We start from the raw sequence: 26,463 nt of genomic DNA, 5'->3' as shown, positions 1-26,463 counted from the left end.
TTTTGAGTTCAGCGTCGGGTTTTTTTCTCCAGAAGCGGAGTTAGTCCGGCCTTGGGAATCAATTGGGAACTTAGGGTTGCTTTGGGCAGCTGGCGTGGGCGTGAGTGTTATGATATGGTATTTATTTTTAATGTGTTTCAATGTGTTCTTTCAGAAAGGATGCCACATAGTGTTTGATTCGCTTAGATGAGGCTTTTCGTTTTGGACACCATGGATGAAGATCATGGCCAACTCTGTGCTGTTCCTGTTTTGAGGGTCTATTTGGGAACCTGGATCACTATTTTGTTGGAGACGGAACTGGTTGTCTGGGTCACAGCAGTTTGCACTTGGGACAGTTTTATTTTTATTTGTATCATATGGTCTAAACAAGTCAACCTCAACACAAAAGTACATAGAAATACATAAAAGAGTACATAGTAACAAATAGGAATGTCCTTGTCCATAATTAGACAGCATGTTACCCTGGACTAATTTGAACCAAACAATGATAAAGGGCAATTCAAATAGGTCCAGAACAATGATCCACATAAAATCTCTCCCATAAAACTGGCCAAGGATTAAGTCTTAGTCCGTGAACCAAACGCTCAAAAACAGTGGGCCTCATTAGGACTCTGGCGGTCCCGTAATGAACGGTGCCGGTACGGGACCGGCGCCGTTCATTACGGGCTGCCCTATTACAAATACTGATGCAGGACCCGCTAAGGAACTCCTGGTTAGACCAGGCATCCTTGGCGGATCTCGCAAGCAGTCCAGGATGTTAACAACGTGCCCGTCATAAACGGGCCCGTTGTTAGCATCCTCCCCATTCCCATTGAGCCCTATGGGGGCTTGAATGGGAATGGGGATGTACCGGGTCCGGTCCCGCGAAAGGGATTTACTGGGCCCTCCAAGGTCGGATTGGCCCGGTAAATCCCCTTTTGCGGTACCCGGTCCTGGTACCCGGTATGGAGGTAGCCGTGCCGCTTCTAGCGCCACGGCTACCTCCATACTCGTAATGAGGCCCTGTGATTCTCAAGTTGACCAAGTCAGGGCATCTAACCAGCAGGTGAGTCAGTGATTCAGAACATTTAGAACAATAACGGCACGTCGACCTCAATAAATCCTTCTCCTTCCATAAGAATCTGTGGTCGGAAGATTGAGGCGGAACCAGAGGAATAGTTCTAGCGAACTTCCAAGAAGGATTCATTAAGAAACTTAAAGCACTGCAGCCAGATTTCCGAATGGCTCCTGGAAAGGTCCCTATATTAGTTGTAGGTCTGGATTTTCTCACTGGTTTGGACCCAGTCATTTCGCCACAGCTGTTTCTCAGGCAGTAAGTTGTTACTCGCTGTATCCTCCACACGGATACAGTGTTTATCCAGCTGTGTCCTACAAAACGTAACACAAGGGTTCTTGATTCTAATGTAATCTTTATTCATCCAATAATAAATAGAATTGGATGGAGCTCGGTAACTATTCCTATACATAGTTAAAAAAATCCAAAGAATCCCAGTGTTCAATTTGATAATATGCCAATGACCTTGGAGGACTTGCTCTTAGATTCCACAGACTCCACAGTTCAGCTGTGAATTGGTGCCTTTTCAGAAACTATGAGTTTCCATTGGTTCAACCAAGCGGTTGTTCTTGGGTAACTAATTTGCGCCATCAACACTGGTGGGTTAAGGGACTTCATGTTAACTATCTATGATCATGGGAATAAGGTTATGACCACCACCGACATGTGATAATTAACATTTCTGGCTTTCTTTGCTTCTGAGGAATGCTGCCTGTGATGGAGGGAGTAGCCCCTCTTGTATTTGCCTGGCATAGGTGGGCAAAGCAGAGCTGTCCTGAATGTGAGTTATAGGTAATGGATGATGGTTGAGCTCCTATAGGTCCAAGCCCTTTCCCTCTCCTTCCGCCTCTAAGGCCTGACCTTGAAGGCGAGTGCAGTAAAAGCCATGGTCAAGTAACTTAAATGCTAAGCCAAAAGCTGGACAAAGTTACATAGTTTAAACTAAAATAGACTGTATGCAATAACCCACAATAATGATACAACACCCAACAAAGGGTCAATGTTTTTGTATGATGCGACTGGCAGCGGCCGAGGGATAACTCAACCCCAAATTCTGAGTTCCAAGGCCTTCACTACAACAGCATAAAGTTAAGTGACATGGTTGGACTGAGGTATGAGGGTGAGGATGCAACAAAACAAATCAAGCTTCCTTTTAGGACCACGGCCCTTCTTCAGTCCTTCCCTCGCTCCTTGAGGCTCCCCCTGACTGGTGGGAAACACTGTCACTCTCAGTCCTTTCTTGGCTGGGATGTAGTTGGTGTTTTATACGTTTCTTGTGACCTTCGGGGTGCAGCGAACAGTCACAATACGGGTACGCAGGCAGCGGCACGAGAGAGTGTGGCTAGGGTACACTGTCTCTATCCAAACCATGATGTTAAGTTCTCATTGCTTAGTTTGTATGTGCGCAAGGTAGCATTCCAGGCAGCCAGATGAAATCAGAGACTTACATGGACCCCCAAACACGTTCCTTTTCTGCCCAAAACCAGTCAGTGTATGTTTTGTTGATAAGCGACACTTTCGCCTGGCACAGGTCGGGTCCATTCTCTTCCTGCCAGGAAGTTGTGTCTCAACCTGGGTAACAGGGATTTCCTTTCTGATGGTCGTGCTTGTGATACAGACTCACTGGGGGTCTCCAGGGTATGGCTTTGCCCAAGGTGTGCAGGCAAAGACGTGGACATCTCTCTCGATTTAAGGTGTCCCAGGATGTTCCACATCTCTCCCAGGGTAGCAGGAGAAGTCTGTTTATTTATCTATCTATCTATCTATCTATTTATTTATTTATTTATTTTGACATTTGCTAAGCGCACTTAGCCCTGGGGCATCTAGGCGCTGGTTACAGGAGCATGTTGCTTCTATTACTTATGGTTACAGTTTTCTATAGTATTGACAGTACAGATCTCCGGGTACATTGGTTGTGCTGTTTACCAATAGTTTGTCATGTTGCTTAAGGTTACAGAGTTACAGGGGTTTTGCAGTAGAAATCTTAGTAACCAGTACAGGATAAAACGCAGGGCATCAAGTTCATTAATGTTATACGGTTGTACGGTCGTCACTAGTTCCCTAGGTTGAATAGCAGGTTTTTAGTTCTTTCGGAAAGACCAGAGGGAGGGGTTAGCTCTCAGCGCTAGTGGCAGGGAGTTTCAGTGTTGAGGGCTTCAAAATTAGAGGTGGCTCAGCGTTCTAAGTATCCCACTTCCCGGCAATTCACCTCGTATAGGGCCCCTCCCTTGTACATACAACAACAAGCTCTTTGGGGGACTACCTACCCCAGGCGCTCTGAAATTAACAGCCCTAGTGTCTGTGAAAGTCTTGTTGGGAGCTTTTCGCCTGAAGCTCGTAGTGGCCTAGGGCACATGGGTAAATCAAAGATGTACCTCCTCTGGGGCTTACTTAATGGAAAGGGTGGTGGCGCCTGCCCCCTTGGGTCATCTCAGTCCGAATACCCAGCCCAACACATAACCAATATCAAGCAGCATAATTGCCTATCACTATGGTCTCAAAGAAGCTCCACAACACAGCGCGGAGCACTGTTTTCATGAAGCAGAATTGACAAGCCTGGCTGGGGGCAGACACAGGGGCCAGAGCTCTTCCACTCTTGTCCCAGGAGGATAGCTCAGCGGCAACATGCTTGTCTTGGCAGCAAGACGACATGGAGCAACACAGGTTCGATCCCGGGACCGAGCTTAGAAACCTCTGGGTATTACACGCATTATAAATATCATATCCACCCTAATCCTTCAGTAATCCCAGAATGAAGAGCCCCTTCGGGCTTTTGGGGCAGAAAACAAGCTTATGGTCAGATCTCAGAACCTCTTATGGAAGCCTCCCAAACAGAAGTGACCAAGATACAGCATTAATAGGGTTCTGTTTATGGTGAAGGTCAGAAACTCTCACATCGTTCACCTCAGCCATGTGACAACCTGACGTGTGCATCCGTAGGGAGGGGAAAGTGGCTATAGTATCACCCCTAGAAACTTTAATTGATCAATCTCTTCCAGCCAGCATATGATGCGTGGCTTCTGCACCCAATATGGTATCCGTGATATAAAGGCACAGGTCACACCATCCTGTCTTGGGCAGAAGTAGTGCTGGGAAAGCCAGCAGCATGCATCCAGAGTAACAGATCCAGAAGTAGGGACTCGCGGACTCACCAAATGATCCATTCTTCCGGCAACCTTTGCTCTACCTTAAGGCAATGCAGTGGATTTGCTGGATCCTAGTGCTCCGGAGCCATGACACCTAACCTGTGTCAGGCCTGTCATGGCTGAACAATCAACCTGCACACAGAATATCACACTTCGCGTGTGTGAGCTTTCTACCAACAGGCTAGACCATGAGGCTAACGGCACCCCTGCCCTGTACTTGGTTGCCCCCCATGCATTTATACAGCCCACACATCTGACAGTGGCATATCGTTCCCCTGGTCACATGTCTTATCTTCCACTGCCTCATTTTCTCTCCTCCAGCAGACTAAGGTCTGGATATCCTGGCGGGCCTACACTACTCCACTGAGCGGACAAGGCTAGGCGCTCTGAAGCCACTACGGAGGTGATTCTGCACAGTGTCGTTGCACATGAACACCACTAGACTTGTGCTGTAACAGTATGCATTAACTCGCCACTACCATTAGCAGCCAGAGGGGTCACTCCCATAGTGCTGTTGAGTGCTTCACGCACCAGTCCATGATGCCCAATGAGACCTCCTCTGACCCTAATTATTATCTATCAAATATGAGAATGGGACATGCTGTGGCCCGGTGGTCCTATGTACTTTTACTGCAATGTTTTTACCATGATTTTTTTTCCCTGCTGCTTTTTTTCCATTTTTGGACAACTTGCAGGTGCAAAATGCAGGGAGACACCACCCACACCCTCCCCGTTAACCACCCACCCCCACATCTTTCAAATCAATACCCTCTTTCCCAAACTCACAGTTTGATTAAAAAAAAATATTAATATATGGTTGTTGAATTTCATTGCAGTGAATATCCTGCAATGAAAAATATGTGCGGTGACTACTCTGCAATGAAATCACCAGGTACCTTCTGGCCACAATGCACACCGATTGGTTCAAATGTTCCAAAAGTCTCCCCCCGGGCGCCAAATTGCTTTGCTCGGTCCTGATTGTTTCTCGCCCCACGGTTGTCGCGCGGCGGCGTACGCGCCATTCTTCTAGTGTCTTTGTTCCTGACGTCATCTTAATAGTTGACTTCTCATTCTCTCTTTGTTAGTTGGCATTGTTTAACAAAGGTGGCTTTTATGGAGCTGAAATCTGTATTTTAAGAGCCGGGGCTGCGCCTCTGTGTATGGTTAGGACTGTGCCACGCAATCTGGGGCATGAATAGCCCCAAACATGAATAGGGTGAAGGCCTTACTCTCGAGCTGAATAGAGAGTGATTGACTTGGGTGACGCAGGGGGAGCGCAGGTAAGCCGATTTGCGGTGGGCCGCGGTCCAGCTCCATTGGTGGGATCTGGGCCCTTTCAAAGATAGTATTGTTCCCAAATGTTGATTTGTTTCCAAAAAATGTCCCCTTCTTTTAATGGGGGAAGGGTTCGTGAACATGGATTTTTTGCTCCTTTTTGTTAAAGTATATTTATTTCCTGAAAGCACATAAGGATCATTGGTGCAGTGGGATTGTGTTCTGATGCTTTATACTGTGAGGCTCTGCCAATGTAAGGGTCTCTGGACGCTATGGGATCTGCAAAAAAGTGTCTCGGGTTTGAGTAGAGACAGAGGCGACAATGCAGGGTTGCTCTGCTGTTGTGTTGATTTCTGCCTGGAGAGTAGCTCAGAGGCAACGTGCTCGCCTTGGAAGCAAGACGACGTGGAGCAACACAGGTTTGATCCCCGGGTCCGTGCTTAGAAACTTTGGGGTATTAAGCGCGTTAACCAATTACAATCAGAAGGATCTGGGCTCTGCATGCAGGTGTGTTAACAGGTTATTAGTTTTCGAGGACCCTTGAGGAATTTGTACCAAGAAAGGGACTGCCGTGCCTCCACCGTGTGAAAGGATGTGTGTGCTGGCTCGGTGTTATACATGCTGATGGGAGAGGCGTAGCGTTCTGGTGGTTTTAGTATGTATCGGGGACAGGTTGTGTTCAATTGCCATGTGTGAGTGGCTTAGTCAGTGAGCATAGTATATGGTCGAACATAGAATTGTGAGCAGGTAAGTGTGGGATACAGTCACCAACTAGCAGTACGACTTGTGTAGCTGATATCACTGTGAAAACACCCTAGTAGAGGAGCAACATTACAATGGGTTCTACTGAGAGAAAATTACAATGATCGAAACATTTATTTAATTGTTTACTTGTATAGCGTTTATACACAGGTGAAGTGCTTCAAAGCGCTTCAAGGCGGGAAGGTAACAAGGCAAATACAGTAATCATTCTTAGGCCTTGAAGATTCCGAATGATCAAAACAGAAAAACTAGCATACTAGCCGGACGGCAATTCTCCTAGTGCAAGTGGATGAAGTGGGATAGTTGAGACCAAGCTCTTTGGGGGGCAGGGGGTTGCGGAAAGAAATGGCAGGGGGGGTGTCAAGACAGACAAACTAACTGGTCCTAGTACATTTAGGTCATGCATACGTACAGACAGAGGTGCTGAGAAGGAGGGGCAGGGTGGGGGCGGCCAAGGAGTCCAGTCAAGCACGGCCCTGGATTAAGTGCAGAGAGGTTGCCCCGCTCATGAAGCGTAAGCTGAAAGTGCAGTAATGTTGAACAAAGTGCAGCGGCCCGGAGGCAAGTTCAAAAAGACCGGCAGGAGCGCCTGTGACCTGCGAGGCTCTGGAGGTGAACCAGGCTGCCAGTCAGAAAAAACTGAACAGAGTTAGGGAGGAGAAGGAGGGTGGTGAGAAAAGAAAGGAGGTTAGCAGGGGAAAGGGAGAGAGAAGGAGGAAGAGAAAAGGAATGTCTTGAGGAGTTTCTGGAACTTAAGGTGCTTCGGCTCAAGACCGAGCAGGGTCAGGGGGGCTGTTTCAGAGGGAAGCGCCAGCAGAGGATAAAGATCTACCCCCAAATCTCTGTTTGTGGAAGCGGCTCACCCGCAGAAAGTTGGAGGAGGACGAGCGGAGGACTCTAGAGGGAGAATATTTAGGAAGAGAGCGTTGTAGCTAGTGCAGCCACCGGCCCCAGAAAGCCTTGTGGATAATGCAGAGGGTTCTGAACTTAATTCTTGATGCCACGGGGAGCCAGTGGAGGGATTTCAGCCCCAGAGAGATGAGCTCCCAGGGCTTGAAGCCAAGGACAAGTCTTGCAGTTCTGTTCTGGATGAATTGTAGAGGACGGAGGGTAGAAGTAAGGAGATTGAGAAAGAGGCTGTTGCAATAGTCCAGCCTAGAGAGAACCAGGGCTCTCGATGTGATGAGCCTCTGGGGGAAAGTGAGAAAAGATGGAATACTTCTGAGGAGGTGCAGTTGTTAGTTGGACTTTTTGGAGATGTCTGAGATGTGCAAAGAGAAGGTGAGAGTGGAGTTGAACATTCTTTGTCTCATTGGTAGGTGAGGGCGTAGGGCCAAGGGAGGCAGGCCAGTGAGAAAGTGGGAGAATGGGAGCAGGGGTCTCAGAAAGTGGGAAAGCGGGGGCAAGAATACAATGGGGTAACACCTAGGTGCACGAATACAGTGGTGTATCACATACGCGTATAATTGCAAAGTTCTGGAATCCCCAAACCACATAATAATGGAATGCACAAGTTTGGACAAGCCAAGGGGGAGCGACCCCAGGAAACACTGTAATAATGGCACAACTGTTCATGTGCAATTACTGTGGGTGCATTTTCTAAATGGTAATTATTTTAATTTGATGTTTTATATTGTGAGATTTACTGATGTGATATTTCATTTATTGAAAATGTTTTATGTTAGGTGATGTAATTTCTGCTTATTTTGGGCTATTGTAAATTGTATATTTTGTGAGTTGACTTGGGTTTAGTGGTTGAAGTGTGTCTTTATAAGATTATATGTACACAATAAAAAAATCAGTAATAATAATTGCAAAGGGGCAGCACCTAGGCATACATTACAATAGGGAAAATAACAGCAGAGAAGGCACCAAAGAGCACATTATAGTGGGCAGGTGCCCAGGAGCAGATTACAGTAGAGGAACACCTAGGAGCAAAATGAGGGTGGTTACATATGATAGCGGGTATTAGGCGGTTACAAAGTTTCCGGCTACGGCCCTTACCCGTTTAATGTGCCGGTGGAAGTATGAGCCGAGGGATACTAACCTAGGTATTCGGCAGGTGTTCTGGCATGCTAAGGACAAAAGGGCCGGGATGAGTCTGTCATATGCCTCAAAAACAAACATGGTGATTATGCCAGCTGCAGAGTACCTTTATTTACTGTCTACCCATATTTGTAATGCCAAAGAAAGTCAATTAGCAATGCTTTAGCCATAGTGTCGCCACATGCCATAACCACTGCTATGCCTATGTGACCCTTGTTCATGCATGCTAGAATTCAGAGGGAACGCCTCTTAAAAGCCCTTAGGGTTCCAAACCAGGGATTTATTTTTGCAAAGACATGTTATTTTCTCCCCCAAGAGCAAGACATTGGGCCTCATCACGAGTTGGGTGCTAACTCTGGCGGTATTACTGCCGTTGCTATTAGTCCTACTGCCAAACCCCCAGCGCTATTAGCGCCGGATAACGGGTTTGATGGAACGGTAAGTCCCCATTCCCCATTGGGCCCATTCGGGAATTTCCCATTCCCCATTGGGCCCAATGGGGAATGTGCGGAGCTATTACCGCTGGCGGTAATAGCGCTGAAAATTGGCAAATTTGCAGCAGATTTGCCCCCAGCTCAGAGCTGGGCGTAAAACCACCAAGCCCGTGATTTGGTGGACCCTTAAATGCTGCAGTAATACCATCACTGGTTCTTCCGGGAGGATAGCTCAGCAGCATCGTGTTCGGCTTGGAAGCAGGACGACACGAGGCAACACAGGTTCGATCCCAGGGGTCCATGCATAGAAACCTCTGGGTATCAAGCGCATTATAAATACACAACCAAGACATGTTCCGTAACAGCGCCTCGATGCCCCCAGGTTGAGTGAGTGTTTTAAAAATGCAGATAAATAAATAAATTTAAGGAAATGTAAGGGTTACCGCCAAACTCGATATGAGCCCCTTCATCTGATCCTTTACCTACCATTACACACGCCATAGCTCTTATCTACTCAACTTTCTTAGTTTGAGCATCACTTTCCCTATACCCACCCCATTGTGCCTACCTTTCCACGCCCCATTCGCTTTTGCTCACTACCCTTGTTTCTCCTCCACAAACTACAGTCTGCTGTACCCCGGGCTGGGCCACAATATGCCACCTTCTCTGAAAAGGTACTGGTGTTACATGTCTTTATATCGAAATATAGTATATTGAATGCACATATCTTGAATATTTTATATTGAAAACTTTTATAGTGAATGCCCTTTTTCTTGGGGGGTAGTCATCCACCAAACTCCTGTTTCCAACCCGAAAAACACACCCTGACCGTTTCCCAAAAATATTTAACCCTTTACTGCACCCTTAAAAGCATTCACTATAAAGGTTTTCAAAATAAAAAATTCAATGTATGGGCATTCAATATAAAAAATTCGATATAAACACTGTATACCGTCCTCTATGGTGATGTTGGTGCAATAGAAATGCTTCTTAGTATAATATAGCCTAGTGGATCTCACTCACAGTTCCAATTCCGCAGAATTAGTTTGTTGCAATATTCTCTTTGAGACCTTCTTTTATTTTACTTTTATTTATTTGTATAGCGCACCATAGGACCCGGAGGCATGGGGGCGCGACAAACAAAAAAACCAATACACAGAACAAAATCGGGTAACAGAATACAACCCTTCCTTAAATAGCAGCGTCTTGATCTGCAACTGGAAGTCCCTGCTCCTTGCTTCACATTGTGAGCAATGTACTTTCTTAGGGTTGGGGGAGATAGGCAGCGAGAGAGTCTCTATAGTCTGCTTAGTTATACAGTATTCTGTTGCAGGCTGATTGTCAGTTTACACAATGTTTACAAGGTATATGATGCCTGTGGCGTCCTGTGACATCTGTGACTTTTTGTGATGTTTGCGACTTTATTCTGCGACTAATCCTTCTCTTCTTCGTATCCTAGCAAACCCCCAGGTCCTTTCATTCTTTTCATGGAGACAGTCGGGGAGCAAATATGTTTAAGGATTCTGTTCTCTACCAAATGAAGAACTCTAACTTGCAGGTGGCCCGGGCTCTATGGGAGAGCGTGTGTGCACAAGGAGACGTTTCTAGGGGCGCTATATCCCCTGATTGTTCGCTCGACGCCCCGGATAGAATCTCAGGGGCTACAACAAAAAGGCTAGCTAGCCCCGAGTCCCAAAATGAGCGTAGCCCCAGATCTTTTACAAACCTAGCAACACCATTGTCTCTGAGACTTGCACAGCTTTTCAGATGAGTACTTTAAAGAGCCTTTGGTGGGTGACTATGCTGTGCGTCCTTCTGCTAGTGGGTCTGTGCCTCACCCGTGAGTTGAATCGCTGAGGCCAGCCCTGATGTTGTTATGGCTTATACTGATTTTAGGCATCTGTCCTTTGTTCTGAGGCTGGCTTCACCAAACGCACTTCAGTCTTCATATTGACCCCCTCTCTTCTTTCCCACACATGTCATATTGAGCCCTCTCTTCTTTCCCACACTTGTAATTAATTAATGAACCTTTTTATAATGCACTTAATACCAGAGACCAGTGTCTAAGCCTGGAACCAGGATTCCAACCTGTGTTTCTCTGTGTTGTCGTGGCGTGCCGGATACTAATGTGATTTCTGTCTATTTTCTCCGGGTTATATCCCACTAAAATGTATTGAAAATCGGAGTAAGTCACCCAGGATTTTACACTTCTGATCATAGTCATAAGTGTAAACTTCTGGAGAGAAACACAGAACTATTACACTTAAGGTTCTTTTCTAAGGATAGTTGACAATGGCATAGACATGTGCAGAGGAGTTAGGTAATGACTTCCTGCCTTCAGAGTGTTTTAGGGTGATTACAAGGGACACTCTTTACTTATTCTCTCGTAATGGTGGAAGGATCCAGCACTGGAGCAAGGCCAGATTGTGTGAAACTCATAGGAATATAACTTCTACAGAAGCATATGCATATCGGTCACACATTGATCAATAATGCCCTGTCTGTAACCGCTGATCCTGCCTCTCGATGCCCTCCCCAGTGTGCCATAACTATTCTTTCCTAATGATATCCATGTTATTGTACTCTAATAATTAAGGTAATAATTAAGGTCATCGGTCACACCCTATTGTAGTCCGTGGCTGTGCCTTTCTTTAGTACAGTCTATGCAATTGATGTCACCCATGACTACAACTCCCAGAACGCAATGCATAGAGGCATTAATGCCCAGGACTGTGGCATAGTATCCATTGTGATATGTGACATCTGGCCCCACTACCTGATCCTCCCAGAGGTCCCGAACCTGTTCCCAAAGTGTGTGGACCTATCTCCCACCCTGTTCTTCATTACCCTAAATATGACCCATTAAGTCAACCCTCCTGTAATGAATCTAGAAGCTTGCTACCCTCCTTGCGCAGCACGTGGTTGCTGGCTAGCTTTATATGTACTGCATGCAATTCTATGCACCCATAAATACCACCCCAGTGCCTTTTTATTGCCACTGATAGAGTGTGGCCCTGCCTATTGCCTAATGGCACATTGGCATCATTTTACAATAGGCTCCCACTCAATTTCGGCCAACTTCAACTAGAAACACTTTTTGATGTACCGTGAGCCTTATAAATGCTCAATAAAAACAATAAAAAAATAAAAACCCCTTCTCTCCCACACAAAAACCTGTGTTAGCCTAGATGGCGCCATACCAAAGAGGGCACCATGGAAACTCTGGCACTGAAAGCGCAACACTGGCCACCAAACAATTGCCTACCGAAGATGATCTACAAATGCCCACCCAAGAACAATCTCCTATTTATTAAAATGTACAACCTATGGTACAGCCTGAAATAGCCACTCATGTCTTCCAACTGAAACCTTGCTCGGTGGGTTGAATCGCGGCTGCAGAGATCTGTCTGCCTAATGAACTAGGCAAAGCCAAACCAATCTGCCACCCTTCTGTGGTTGATGCAATAGGATTTTTATTGTAGCATTTTTAGGGTATATTTAAGGAGGTAACACCTCTGGCAAAGCACTGAGATTGTCCAAGTGGAGATAGCGGTAAAAGAAAAGGTGAGAAGATAGTTTAGCAACTGAATTCTGAGAAGAATAAGTAAGCCTTCTGCGCTTTTCTCAAAATGTATATGGATAGGTTTGAGTCGGTATGTAAATAGTTTAACTATTAAATATATAACACACGGGTGCATGAGAAACAGAATTTATTTCCTGAATAAGCGCCTAACATGCAAACAATAAATAAATAAATAAAGACATTGAAATGAATGTTCATGAGCAAGTCCCCTAAAGTTGATTGTTCCCTATGACTGGCAATCCTACCCAAGCTTCTCCAATTCTAGACATCCAAGCTGACATATAAAAGAGCACAACCAGTTCTGGAATGCACAATGCTGTCTCCCCTCCCGTCAAGCTCTGCTGAGGCGGTCCCCTAGCTCCTCAAGAAAGTGCAGGCCATGCCAGACTCCTGTGCCGGCCTGGGCCACTGTGCATGCACAACATTCATAATGTTCATGCTGCCGCAGCGGTGTGTCACACTTGATGAAATATGTAAGTACTATTTTTTAAGCAATCTTTACATCTTTCACCTAGTATAGAAAGAAGGGGGCAACACCTGATAAGCAAACATACCAGCCTCCAGAGCACATGGTTAGTCATACTACAATGAGCATGCCAGTGGCAGAGGCATCTTATGGTGCCAGGTGGCGGGGGTGGCTCTTGAGTGGGTATTAGCATTGTAAATGATTCAAGGTCACTGGAGGCAGATGAATACTTTTAGTGGAGGGGCATTAATATTGAGCACAACTTGGTAAAAGCAATCAAGAGTAATGAATGGGGGTTGGGGAGGTTCCCCACAAGAACATTTTTAAATATTGTGATAAAATGGTTCATTTTACAGCACAATGTTTGCGAAAAATGATATACAATTTGTTCTCTAAGGTAACACTTAAAAACATCCAGTAGATGTCATGTCGCCAACAGTACACAGATCTGTTTTACAACATTTCCATAATTCCTGTGACCACACAATATGCCAGCATTACCATTGTAAGTCACATTTGTGCAACTGTGCCCCAAATCTATGCCAGTATTGTCACGGTAAATCATTTTCATGAACCTGCAGCCACAATTTATGCCATTAAGGTCACTGTAAATCACTCCCATGATGTAGCATCCATAATGTGTGCCAGTATGACCACTGTAAATAACATGCATGAAGCTATGGCCACAATCGATTCCAGTAATGGTCACTGTAAATCCTTTACATGAAGTGTGCCCAATTATCTTTGCCAATATGGTTACTGTAAATCGCTATCATGGAGCTTTTGCTCAAATCTGTGTTGGGATTGTCACTGGAAATCACTCCTATGAAGTTGCAGCCACAATGATGCATGACATTATGGCCACTGAAGATCACTTTCATGAAGTTGCAGTCGTAAGCTATGGCAGTAATGATCAATAGGAATCATTTTCATGCAGATGTGGCCACAACCTATACCAGCAATGGTCACTGCAAATCATTTTTATTAAGCTGTGTCCACAATTTATGCCAGTGTGGTCACTGTAAACCAGTAAAGGTCACTGTGGGGCCACAGTATACACTGGAATTACCAATATAATATTTGAATGTCTTCTCTTATATGAACTCAGGCTTACTTCCTCCTTTTGATAGCCGTGTGCCCAAATTACCTTTAGAAACAGGCTCAAAACATGACCAAAGCACAAGTACACTGTGCGCTTGGCTCGTGGGCTACCTGTATAGCAGGACCCCTGCAGCCCCTTGGAGTGTGAATGGCCAGCAGCATCAGTGGGACCAGGGCACCCCTGCACCACAGGGGCTTCAGTTACAAAAGTGCAGGAATGGTCTAAAAATGTTTAGCAAGCGGTAAACTCGCGGTCACATTGGCCAACCATCAGTGCCATAGAGCATCATTGTTTCTAGGGGAAAAGTAATGTAAATTGAAAGAAAGAGGAGGGGAAAATAAAAGAAGAAAAGGAGGAGCCCGAGGGTGGTCCCCCAAGTTAAGTGACATTTTTCTGCCTTTCATCTTAGGTAATGGTAGCTCATTTGCTGCCTGCTGGGGCACTGTGACACGCCCCTCCTGACAGGGGCACCTTAGTGATGGCTTGTGTTAAGACCATTCCTCAAGGTAGGGCCCATGGACGCTGAGTAAAGAAAGTGTGTCGGCAGCCTAACTCACAGCATTGGAACAAGAAGCCATTCTTCGAGGTTCTCATCTGATGTATCTTTCTTTATCCACAGGTGAAAGTCTGGTTTCAAAATCGTCGAACGAAACAGAAGAAAGACCAGAGCAGAGACTCAGAGAAACGTTCTTCCTCCACATCGGAATCCTTCGCCACGTGTAACATTTTACGGCTCCTAGAGCAGGGCCGGCTCTTGTCTGTTCCGGCACCACCCAACATGCTCTCCCCCCCTCAGAACACTTTAGGCTCCCCCACTTCTGGGAACGGCTCGAGCATGGGCACTCCTGGTAGCACCTCGCCAGGGATCAGCCGCACCCCTCCTGGGACTGGCTCCTTCAGTCTCCAGGTGCCCTCCCTGGCTTCCTCCTCCTCCCCCAGGTTACCCCCACCCCTTTGCTTCTCTGGCTCCTTGCTGGGTAACCTACATGAACTACCCCCAGGATATGGCCTGGGATCCTCGGCGTTTGAGCCTTACATGCGCCTAGAAAGGAAAGACAGTGTGATCAACAAGAAACCAAGCTCTTAAAGGATGGAAGGCAAATTCAAGGTGCCGGAACCCATGGCTTTGCGCCTCAGTCCCGAGCGATGAGCTGGAAACGACAAGAGGCTTCACATGTGAGACACTTCCAAGACTGTGTACCAAAATGTTTCAAGTTGTGTTTGTTTGTTGCACAGAAATCCCTCTGAGATGTGGCACACCATGGAGAACCACGCCAGTCCCCGCAAGCACCCTTACCCGCAAAGGATGGAGGAATAAGTGCAATTGTCTCTGCAACTCATGATACAGCTGACCCTTCTGGTGTGTGTGCTTATTACATCAATAGCTAGCCTCAGTGTGCTCTATCTGTACTTTCCAGCACCATTCTAGATGTGGGCATGCCTAAGGAGAGGAGGTGGGCCTAACAGGAAAGTGAAATGCCGTTTTCTAACAATGTGGACTATGGATCATGGTCCCTGCTAGTCCATCACTGTTTCCCGTTTCCTGTTTCACAGAGGCTTTGAGAGATGGCTCATAACCAGAGCTCGATGCTAGCCTGGGTCTGGAGTCTGCAATCTTTGGCTCACCGGTTGTTTTGGGCTCCAACTCCCATCCGCCACAGCCAGCATGGCGAGGGATCATGGGAGCTGTGGCTTAAAGCATTGGGGGAGACACAGGTTGCAGACCCCTGGCTTAGGTCATAGAGGTACCGAGTAAGCGGGGGCTGGTGCTTGACTTGGAGCAGCAGAGAGCAAGTGGTCATCTACCAATCACTAGGATGTTTTGGGCCCAGAGAGTACAGCACAAGTACAGATGCAAATTAATGTTTTCTCTCTGTATTTGTTTGTAGAAAACGCAGGTCGCTATGATTGGTACCCATGCTGTCAGCCAAACAGGGCTGGCCAATGGCTGTTCAGACTGGCTGGACGAGAAGTGTTAAAAAATAGGTGATATACCCTTTCGACGCTATTCGAAAGAAGCGGACTAGATGCATGTCACGTCAGCGGCGTTAAGGTTAACATGTTTCATCGTGACAAAAAACTCACCCATGTTTCCGCTTCACCTGTGTCTATGTTGTCTTTTTAAGAAAATACATCTTTTTATGTGAATTAATGTGGAGGAAAACTTCTTGCAAATATTTATTTTACAACAGACAACAATAAATGTGACTAAATCAAGCTGAAATGACCCACAAAATGTACATATGTGCAGAGAAAATGTAATGACTATGGCTACAGATATAGATATATGCAGAGGCAAAAGTCTGAACCAGTAGATAACATAAAACCGGGGGCTTTATATGTAAATGTATATGTAATGGGAGCAGGGGACATCCACGCAACCCGTCCCCATACATGGGGTCACCTTAAATGATATCACCAATGGCTTTTCCCAGAGACATTATGTATGGGGACATTATTACCTGATACCAAACGGCCGCCTCACCAGTGCTATTACAGATTGGAACCGCCGCGCTTGGCGCCAGTACGGAGAGGGCAAGCTAACGGGGAAAATATATCAAAGAGTGTGATATAGCAGCTCAACCGGGCCAGCCATACTAGACCAGGCCGAAAAAGAATCTGCACTTCCCTTTCCTGTGTTTCCAAAATGCAATCATATGCACTCACAAACCACAGAACCCTGAACACAGTGACAGATGCCAGCACAAAGTACCCAGATCAGAGGTCTGCGGCCTTTGGCGCTACAGATGTTTTGGACTCCTATCGTCCCAAGTTGGCATGGTCAATGGTGATGGATCAAGGGAGTCTCTGTCCAAAACATCTGGAAAGCCGCAGTTTGCAGACTCCTGACTTAGACGGTTCCCCTGTTGCTTCATCCTGAGCCTGAATGGCAGACAGAATCACCTGTTTACTTTGCTGGTCTCCCCTCCTCCTATGACTGCAGACTATGGATGACACTGCTTACATTGTAACCTGTCAGTAACTCCTCTCTCGTTCTACTGTAAGAAACGGATATACGTGAGTTTTTCGAAAATATTTTACCTAATGGAGAAGTGACTGAATTTATTTAACCTACTTATTTTTTTTTAATAATGCGAGGGGGAGATCCCCATGTCCCCACTAACCCCTCCCTATTCTAACTCATACCCTTACCCCACACCCCACATATAATGCACTATACATATACCACATTACCGACCATTTTCAGTCAAATAAATTCCGTCACTTCGCCTTAGGTAAAATTGTATTAGGTCATTTCTACCAATACCGTAAGTCACAGCGCCTAGATGCCCACAGGCTTTGTGCGCTATTATAAATATAATAAATAAATAAATAAAATAAGTAAATCACGTTCTTGGGCTCAAACATGGCACTTTGCAACTGTCAATAGACTATTCCTGTCTATTGACAGTGTACTACCTATGTTAATCGTAGCATAGTGGGAGCCCCATCTGTAACTCCATTATAGATATCTAAATCAATTACACATCAATTTTCCCCAAAAAATAAAAATATTAAAATGGAAACTGTATCACAACAGCATTTTTAACACGACAAAAAGGAATCGAACAAAATAATTATATTAAAATATAAAAGGGTGGAAAGAAGAAGGGTTAAAACACCAAAAACATGCTTTATTAAAAAATGAAAAAATAAGTTACTGTTTGACCTTAATTAGCAAGGTGCTGTAGCCTGAAAGAGATTAAAAAATAAATTAGAACATCTTCATCGATCACAAATATATATGTTGAAGATTTTGAGAGCAAGTTTGATGGACTAGATTTTCTTGGCGACGACGAGGAAGCCCCAGCAATACATGCCCTCAAGGATGAATGGATAAATGGAAGCTGTGTACGTGCTCAAACCCTCCCAGGCCTTACTGATTTAGAGCAGTGTCGAGGGTGAATTCCAGGCGTATCGTCAACGGAAACCTCGACCCTGCATTGTGAAAATGTACTCATTGGGAGGCAGGCTGATCCAGGTCACTGGGCCTCATTACGACCCAGGCGGTAAGTTACCGCCTGGGTCGTACCTTTACCACCATGGCGTAAACTACGTTTACGCCATGGTGGTTGGCGGACTTACCGCCCCATTCCAAGGTTGGCGGGGCGGTAAGTCCCCAATCCCTATTTACCCTTCCCCATTCCCATTTTTGCCCCATAGGGCATAATGGGAGTGGGGAAGGCGTTAATTACGCCACCGTAAATTACGGTGGCGTAATTAACAACAAGGTCCCTTAGCGCCATGGATTTTAACCTGCTAAAAGCAGGTGTTAAATCCTCCATGGCGCTAAGGGACCTCGGAATCAGGCGGTAAGGGTCGGCGCTGTTTACGCTGCCGTAAACCCCTTACCGCCTGGGTCGTAATGAGGCCCACTGAGTCGCTCATGCCATGCGGAAACACCAATGGGCTCAGTGCAGTTGAGGTGTTCACAACGCCAGGACTAAACGCTATCAAATTGGATAATATTTGCAAGATCAATTGCTCCCGATCAATAGTTAGGCTTCAGAAAAAAGATCACAGGGTTGGTATTGTTAGAAGCCACTGAGTATCTGTTGATCGAGTGAGTCGACGCTCCTGCGGCTTGTTTGGTAGTAAGTCCGCTATCTTGATGTGGCTGGTTCCAAGTTTGTCTAAAGTGCTCCTATCGAATATGTACTTGAGTAGGAACCCATGCGCACCCTCTCCCCATAGCCAGTACAAGCACTCGCAAATGATGACGTGGGGGCATGAATAGTTTGGTAGCATAGCTGCAGCCAAAACGGGTTTCATTGTGATTACAGATTCGAATTTGCCTCATCCATTAAGTGGCTCTGAAAGAAAGCAGGTTTCACTGGAAGAACCTGGTTGTGAGTTGAATCATTTTGAACAATAGGCACCTGTTGATTGTCATCAAATTCAAATTGATTCAGTCTGAATAAAGGCCGAAAAAAGCAGCATCAAATCACACTTTAATGAATACATCTTCTGGATGAAAACAATTAAGACCGAATATTACTATATTTTACTCTGATAGAGTATATATAATAACAGGAGGAAAACAACAGTACACTTGACTTAAACCTTTTGGCGACTTTAGCCGGGGACGGGAGTGTCCCCAAGTTGTGACACTAATTTTGCCAGAAGCATGAATTGGTTGAGCCCATTGGAAGGCCATCTTTTCAAGCTTCTCGAATCGGCGTTCAAATCTTTTGAATCTGTTCATGTTTCATCCCCAAATTGTTCAAAGCCTTCACTCAGACTAGTACCCGCCTTGGTCAGATATGTTTGGATCTGATTCAAGCTGGGACACCCATCTTTAGTCTAGGCACGTATTCGAACATGGCAGACTTAGTACTGCGCCCAGCAGTCATGGATTCCGTTCACATTGCAAGCTCTAGAGTGGCTGCAATGATGGAAACCTCTTGACCGTCTTGTATGAGATCTAAATGTAAGAGACGCCTACTGGGACGAAATAGCTGCAGGCTCTAGTGAAATTAAAAAAGGTTTAGGCTTTTGGAACCACCACCATCTTCTGTTAAAATACAAGCTGTGTACGAGCATTCCACATACCTTTGCATAGCTTGGGTCTGGTCCAAGCTCACACGGGAATTGGTTCAACTATACAAAAGGGTGCGTTTTTAGTAAATGGCTCTTTTTCTCCCTTCCACTGGCCTTCTACGCACACTGATCCAAGTGCAGTAAACGTGTCTTTTTTAGCACTTTTATGCCAGGAACGTAAGCACAGAGTCTGGAGCATTGTTAGGAGTGAGCAGTGGGCCCAGCCTTTGAAGGGCTTTCAATGAGGGCTAGGCAGTACACAGCACTTCTGTGGGACCCAAAGCCATGTGCTGCAAAAAGCTTCTCCTTGAAACCCATACCGATTAACTATGCAGAATACCCTCCCTCATGGCACCACCACCCCAAGACTCCTAACCAAAGGCTGCACCTAGTCCTTCCCCAACTCCTACACACAGAACCAGCCCAGATGTCCTACCCAAAGGTTACTCGCAGCACTACCCCAGTTCTCCCACTCACAGGTTACACACACCACCACCCCAGGGCTACTAACCAAAGGCTGCATGCAGCATTGCACCAGTACTCCTGACTCTTACTCATACGCTGCACACACCAGCACCCCAAGACTCCTAACCAAAGGCTGCACGTAGTCCTTCCCCAACTTCTGCACACAGAACCAGCCAAGATGCCCTACCCAAAGGTTACCCACAGCACTACCCAGTACTCCTACTCACAGGTTACACACAGCACCACCCCAGGGCTACTAACCAAAGGCTGCATGCAGCATTGCACCAGTACTCCTAACCTGACTCTTACTCATAGGGTATGCACAGCACCACCCCAGGGTTCCTATTTAAAGGCTGCATGCAGCATTACACCAGTACTCCTAACCTGACTCTCACTCATACACTGCACACACCACCACCCCAAGACTCCTAACCAAAGGCTAACCAAAGGCTGCATGTGGTCCTCCCCCAACACCTACACACAGAACCAGCCCAGATGCCCTACCCAAAGGTTACTCCCAGCACTACCCTAGTTCCCCTACTCACAGGATACACACAGCACCAACCCAAGGCTACTAACCAAAGGCTGCATGCAGTACTACCCAAGTACTCCTAACATGAGTCCTACTCATAGGGTATGCACATCACCACCCATGGGATCCTATTTAAAGGCTGCATGCAGCATTACACCAGTACAACTAACCTGACTCTTACTCATAGGCTGCACACAGCACTGCACTCGGGCTCCTAATCAAATGCTGCTCACATCACTACCCCAGTACTCCTAACCTGACTCCTACTCATATATTGCAAACATCACCGCTCCTGGGCTCCTAATCGAAGGCTGCACGCAGCACTACCCCAGTACACCTAACCTGACTCCTGCTCATAGGTTACACACAGCACCACGCCAGGGTTTCTAATCAAAGGCTGCATGCAGTACTACGCCAGGCCTTCTAACCTGACTGCTACTCATAGGTTACACACAGCACCACACTCGGGCTCCTAATCAAAGGCTACTCGCAGCACTACCCCAGTACTCCTAACCTGACTCCTACTCATAGGTTACACACATCACCACCCCTGGGCTCCTAATCAAAGGCTGCATGCAGTACTACGCCGGGCCTCCTAACCTGATTCCTACTCATAGGTTTCACACAGCACCACCCATGGGCTCCTAATCAAAGGCTGCACGCAGCACTACCCCTGTACTCCTAACCTGACTCCTACTCGTAGGTTACACACAGCACCACACTCGGGCTCCTAATCAAAGGCTACTCGCAGCACTACCCTAGTACTCCTAACATGACTCCTACTCATAGGTTACAGACAGCAGCACCCCTGGGCTCCTAATTAAATGCTGCTCGCAGCACTACCCCAGTACTCCTAACCTGACTCCTACTCATAGGTTGTACACAGCTCCTAATCTAAGGCTGCTCGTAGCCCTCTCCTAGGACTTCTAACCTGACTCCGAGTCATAAATAATACACAACACCACGACCATTACCAACATATTGCATCTTATCAGGAATCACAGGTCCTAGTCATGCACAGATAGAGTGACTCATTCCATATTCCACGCGCTTGGCGATGGCTGTTATTATTTTACAATGAACCAATACTCAATATATTAACTTCTGAAGGATGAGGGGCGGAGTCAAATCTGTCATACCCAGGCATGATCTATGTCAGAGGTGAGCACTTAACCTGTGAGCTACTAGGCCACACATCCAGGTCATTGTTTGCACGCCGCGCCCACCCAGGATCAAAAGAATTGGTCCCAATTCCACAGGGCTCCAGACCATGATCAGGATAACTGTGGAGCTGCTGTGTGCGGGCCACCTCTACGGCTCGAAAATACCCGCTGGCATAATAGGGGGCAGGAGAGACATCCACAGGCCCCATTGCCCTTCACCACCAAAGTTGCCTGATCCCAACCAACCATCTAGAGTTTGCAGGTAAAATACGAGAGAACAAAAAAACAAGCAGCATAAATTAGAGAAGAAATTTTTGTACGAGCATTAGACCCAGAGAGCCAGGTTCAAACTAACTTTTACTATTATCTTTGGAGAGAAACATTGTGTCAACCCCTTGCTTTATATTATTGGCCAGAAATGGTTTAGCACATATCTTAATATAAATATGTAGCAAGAATGGCTTCCATCAAGTATACTTAACATTGGGCCTCATTCCGAGATTGGAGGCAGCCATGGTGCTGTTAGCACCATGGCTGCCTTCAATACCGGTACCGACTCCGACCTGGTTTAATGGGGATTTACCGGTGTAGTCCGACCTTTGCGGGACCGGTAAGTCCCCATTGAAAAAGGCAATCCCCATTACCATTTGAGCCCGCATAGGGCTCAATCGGAATGGGGGGGGAGCTAATAACGGTACAGCAAATTGCGGTACCGTTATTTGCTCCCTGGTCCCTTTGTGGCTCCCGCTAAGGGCACCTGGTAAAGCCAGGAGCCCATAGCGGGACCCGCTAAGGGACCTCGTAGTAGGGCGCAAAGGGATTACCGGCACCGATGTCCTTAGCGGTGCCGGTATCCCTTTGCGCCCTACTCGGAATGAGGCCCATAGTGTTCATGTTAGAAGAAAATAAGAAGGCTTGATCGGAATATCCCAAAGAGATACAAAAGGCAAAAAGCCAAAGTATTAGGAGCACGCTTGAAGGGTGAGGAAGACAGCGTTTCATATAAGCATGCATGTTTGCTTCAGTGCTGAGCAGGTTAGAACTCCTATGCTGAGGGTTCACAAGTGAAAGGCCATCGCCAGGTCGCCTTGGTAACAAGCAATCAGTGGCCCACATTGTTAAAAGCAGCATTTTCCAACCTAAGCGAAACTTCATATTACAAAATAACTTGCACCAAAACTTGTATGTTCTCTATCTCCACCCAGTCCCCAGATTCGTTCCTTTTACACGCCAAATGGATACCCCAAAACTCTCCCAGAAGTGTAGAAACTCATAGACATCAACATACTTGCCCCGTCGCTGTGAGTTCATATTTCTTACATGAAAAATGTCCTTTTGTGTGCCCGTGTCTTGAGTGAGAAGAGTCAGTACAATGCAGAGTCAATCATCGTTAGGATCCTATAGCGGGATGAAAAAGGTGAAGGCTGTCCACATACTCTAGACTTGGGATCTGCAACCTTTGACTCTCTGAATGTTCTGGCCTACAACTACCATTAATGTTAGCAAGCATAGACAATAGTGAGGGTCCCTGGGAGTTGCAGTCCACAACATCTGGCGTGCCAAAAGCTGCAGGCACCATGCACTAGAACATTTCCCATCTTTGTTCGTCGTGGCTGTATGGCCGTTGCTGGTCAAAACACATAAAATATCTCTCTGGAGTTGGGTTATTTCTCCACTGCCTAGTTCAGGTGCATCTCTTACCAACCGGCATCAGGGATCATTCCATGAGGGCAGAGTAGAGTTACGATCCACCTGATGCAAGGACACGCCCAGTCTTCATCTCTGCCAGAGCAGGAAGGATAGAGCCAGAAGACAGGCCTTCTCTGTTTACGCCCCAAGACCCTGGAACCTCCTCCCCATCAAGATCAAACTCGACCCCTCCAAGGAATGGCGCCTCTCTAACACCTAGGTCCAAACACCCTCCTCTGCCCACCTTACCGGAGACTGAGCGATTTGATCCGCATTGTTTCCTTGCCCGGTTACTTTTAGATCCCTTGCCGACAAATTGGTCACTAACTCCCCACCCCCGGTGTTGTTAGCTTGCCTTTCCATTGTTTCTCTGCCTCCCTCACCTTGCTGTTTATCCTATGATTGTACAGTTATCGTTGCTTCTCAAAACTAGGTCAGCGCTCAATGAATACCCTAATAATAATAATAATTATTATTATTATAACAATAATTATAACAATAATAATAAATAAAGGGTTCCAAAAAGAGGCCACTAAATTGACATGTGTAGGTAATCAGCCATGATGGATCTTGATGCATTTAACAAATACTCACCCCTGGATATTAGTTTCATAGAATAGTCCAATGTTGCCACTACTTGCCTTTTACCGTGTGTTTGGTATATGCATCTACCCCACAGCATATTAATGCCAATCACCTGATGAGAACATGTGGAAACACAGGAGTAATCCAGGTTCCATTAGAAATTAAAGGGTCTGCCACAAACCAGTTCTCCTAAACACTACGATTATCTGTGGTTCCCGTGTCCTCTGAAAACTCACAGCTCAGACATGTGTCCAGTATTTTATTTTTGGAAGCATATTATTGAAACTCCTGTAGTTAATATGGTAGACGTGCATTTGGGTTTGCAATGTGCAACTTGCTGGCTAAATCATATGCCTCTTCAAAATAAGTATTTGCAAACAGATTTATCCACTGATTCAGTAAAACATGTTTCGGACATAGTCTCAATGTGCTCTCCTCTCAGAGTCTTCATCAGGCCACTCTTCCAATTACCTGGAATCTAAGCACAATTTGACTTGCTCTGAGTCCTCACGTTGAATATGATACATAAAATGAGCAAGTTGTTCTTCCTAGCACCACAAGCTCCACATTCCTACCACAGTCATTAGTAACAACAAGCAATATTGCGAGGATACTGGCTTTGCGTGTGACAAGGTCCTCTTCTTATTGAGGAAGCCCTACGGATCAAACAGTAAGGGTTTCTTGCATATTCCACAGTCCTGAGGATCCTATGACTGCGGCTTTGCAAGGCTCATCCACGCCACTGCCGGTGACATGTCGTCCAGCACCATTCAGAGGGATTGTGGGATTCAAGCACATTAGAGTAAAATATTAAGATGTTAACTGTCTTGACACCAGAAATAATTCCTTATACTGTATCTAACTTGTACAGATTTTAAAAGTACTGTATGTCAAACTTTAATGAATAATGTGTTTTCTTATGGTTTCTCATGGTTAATAAAAAGTTATGTCCTGGAGGCTGTCTGTCTTGGTGTGCCTGAATTCTGGAAATGGCGGATGTAGGATGGGGAAGTTACAAGGTTTGCAAAGCATCAAGCCGGGTAACATGACAGATCTGAACCCTTGCTGTTACTATATGAACATCCAATATCCTGTCCTCCTGTCCTCCTGTGTGAAGGTCAATTATCCATCGAGAATTATTTGAATAAATGTGCAACGCTGTGTATTTTGGAGAACATTAAAGAAAACCTTCGGTTTAATACAAAATATCAAGGTCTGCACAGCAACCAGGAAGTAATTGCATATGTGCTCAGTGTAAAATTGTGTGCAGGTAGGAAACCTGGATGCAAGTATTTATGCCACACCAGAAGCAGTGGTGATACAGGTCGGGCTTCAGTGGCAGAAACTGTGTATGTTATGTTCCATTCTAGGTTTTTACGCTACACCAACCACCTCCTTAGTATTTATATTTGTATTTATTTATATTTATTTATTTGTATTGCGCAACCTGCCCAAGGGCATCAGGGCGAATGTTTGGAACGGTGGTTACAGGTAACAGTTACATAGGTAGGTACAAGTTACATTATATATATATACAAGTATTTACAGTAAGAATGAGAGCATGCCATAGAAGTATTTAGAGTAAGAATGGGAACATGCCATAGAACAAACAGTATGGGAGTCATTCCGAGGTTGGAGGTAAGGGATTACCGGCGCCTGTAAGGGCACCGATGGCGGTAATCCCTTACCTCCGTATTCCGAGTTCCCTTTGCGAGTCCCTCTTTACCTCCTGCTTTTAGCAGGAGTAAATTACGGGACCCGCAAAGTGACCTTGGAGTAAATTACGGCACCGTACTTTACGGTGCCGTAATTACCTCCTCCCCCATTCCCATTGAGCCCTATGGGGGCAGAAATGGGGATGGGGAAGGGCGATGGTGAATGGGGAATTACCGGTCCATCCAACCTTGGAATGGACCGGTAATTACTCCATTCACCATGCCGGTATTCCATGGAGTAAATAGCTCCATGGTTGCCAACCATGGAGCTATTTACTCCATGGTGTAGTCCTAACTCGGAATGAGGGCCTATATACAGTGAGTAGCCATTTAGCGAGTAGGAGATGCAGGAGTTACATAGAGGAGGCCAAAGCATCCTGTTCGAGAAGCCATCATTTAGTTTGATATTTGAAGGAATGGAGGGAAGGGACATTCCTAAGATCATTGGGTAGGGAGTTCCAAAGCTTAGCCGCAAGGACTGGGAAGCTGGAGCCTCTGGCTGTTTGAAGCTTGAAACTGGGAATGTTTAGTGTGTGCGCCTGTGCAGATCTCAGGGGTCTGGATGCTGTGTGTTGGATGAAGCGCGTGGACAAGTAGGCAGGTGCAGCATTGTTCTGTGCCTTGTGGGTTAGGACAGTGCTTTGAGGGAGATGCACAGTGTAATGGGAAGCCAATGTAGGTTGTGCCTGGTAGAAGAGATGTGGAAGCGCCTGGGTATGTTGAGAGCAGCCTTGATGGCATTATTCTGGGTGACCTGAAGTTTATCAATGTTTCTTTGACTCGTCCCTAGGTAAAGGGCATTGCAATAGTCAATTTTGGACATGATGAGGGTTCTAGCGAGGATCAGGCAGTTGTCAGTTGTCAAGAAGGGGCGACAAGCTGTGATGAGTTTACATGTGTACGAA

The 26,463-nt window shown here is 46.0% G+C and overlaps 1 protein-coding gene across 1 annotated transcript in view; it reads left to right on the top strand.

Annotated features, from left to right (window-relative positions):
• The window catches only part of VAX2 (ventral anterior homeobox 2), a 229,873-nt gene extending 205,073 nt beyond the window's left edge, over window positions 1-24,800 (top strand). Inside the window, exon 3 of the mRNA XM_069632273.1 lies at window positions 14,488-24,800. Coding sequence (XP_069488374.1) covers window positions 14,488-14,955 — 468 coding nt within the window. The 3' untranslated portion in view covers window positions 14,956-24,800. The remainder of the gene's footprint in view (window positions 1-14,487) is intronic.
• The last annotated feature ends 1,663 nt before the right edge of the window (window positions 24,801-26,463 follow it).

The sequence above is a fragment of the Ambystoma mexicanum genome, chromosome 6q, assembly GCF_040938575.1.
Source record: "Ambystoma mexicanum isolate Mex_15411 chromosome 6q, UKY_AmexF1_1, whole genome shotgun sequence".
NCBI classification, from domain to species: Eukaryota; Metazoa; Chordata; class Amphibia; order Caudata; family Ambystomatidae; genus Ambystoma; species Ambystoma mexicanum.
This window is presented reverse-complemented; position numbering and strand designations above follow the sequence as displayed.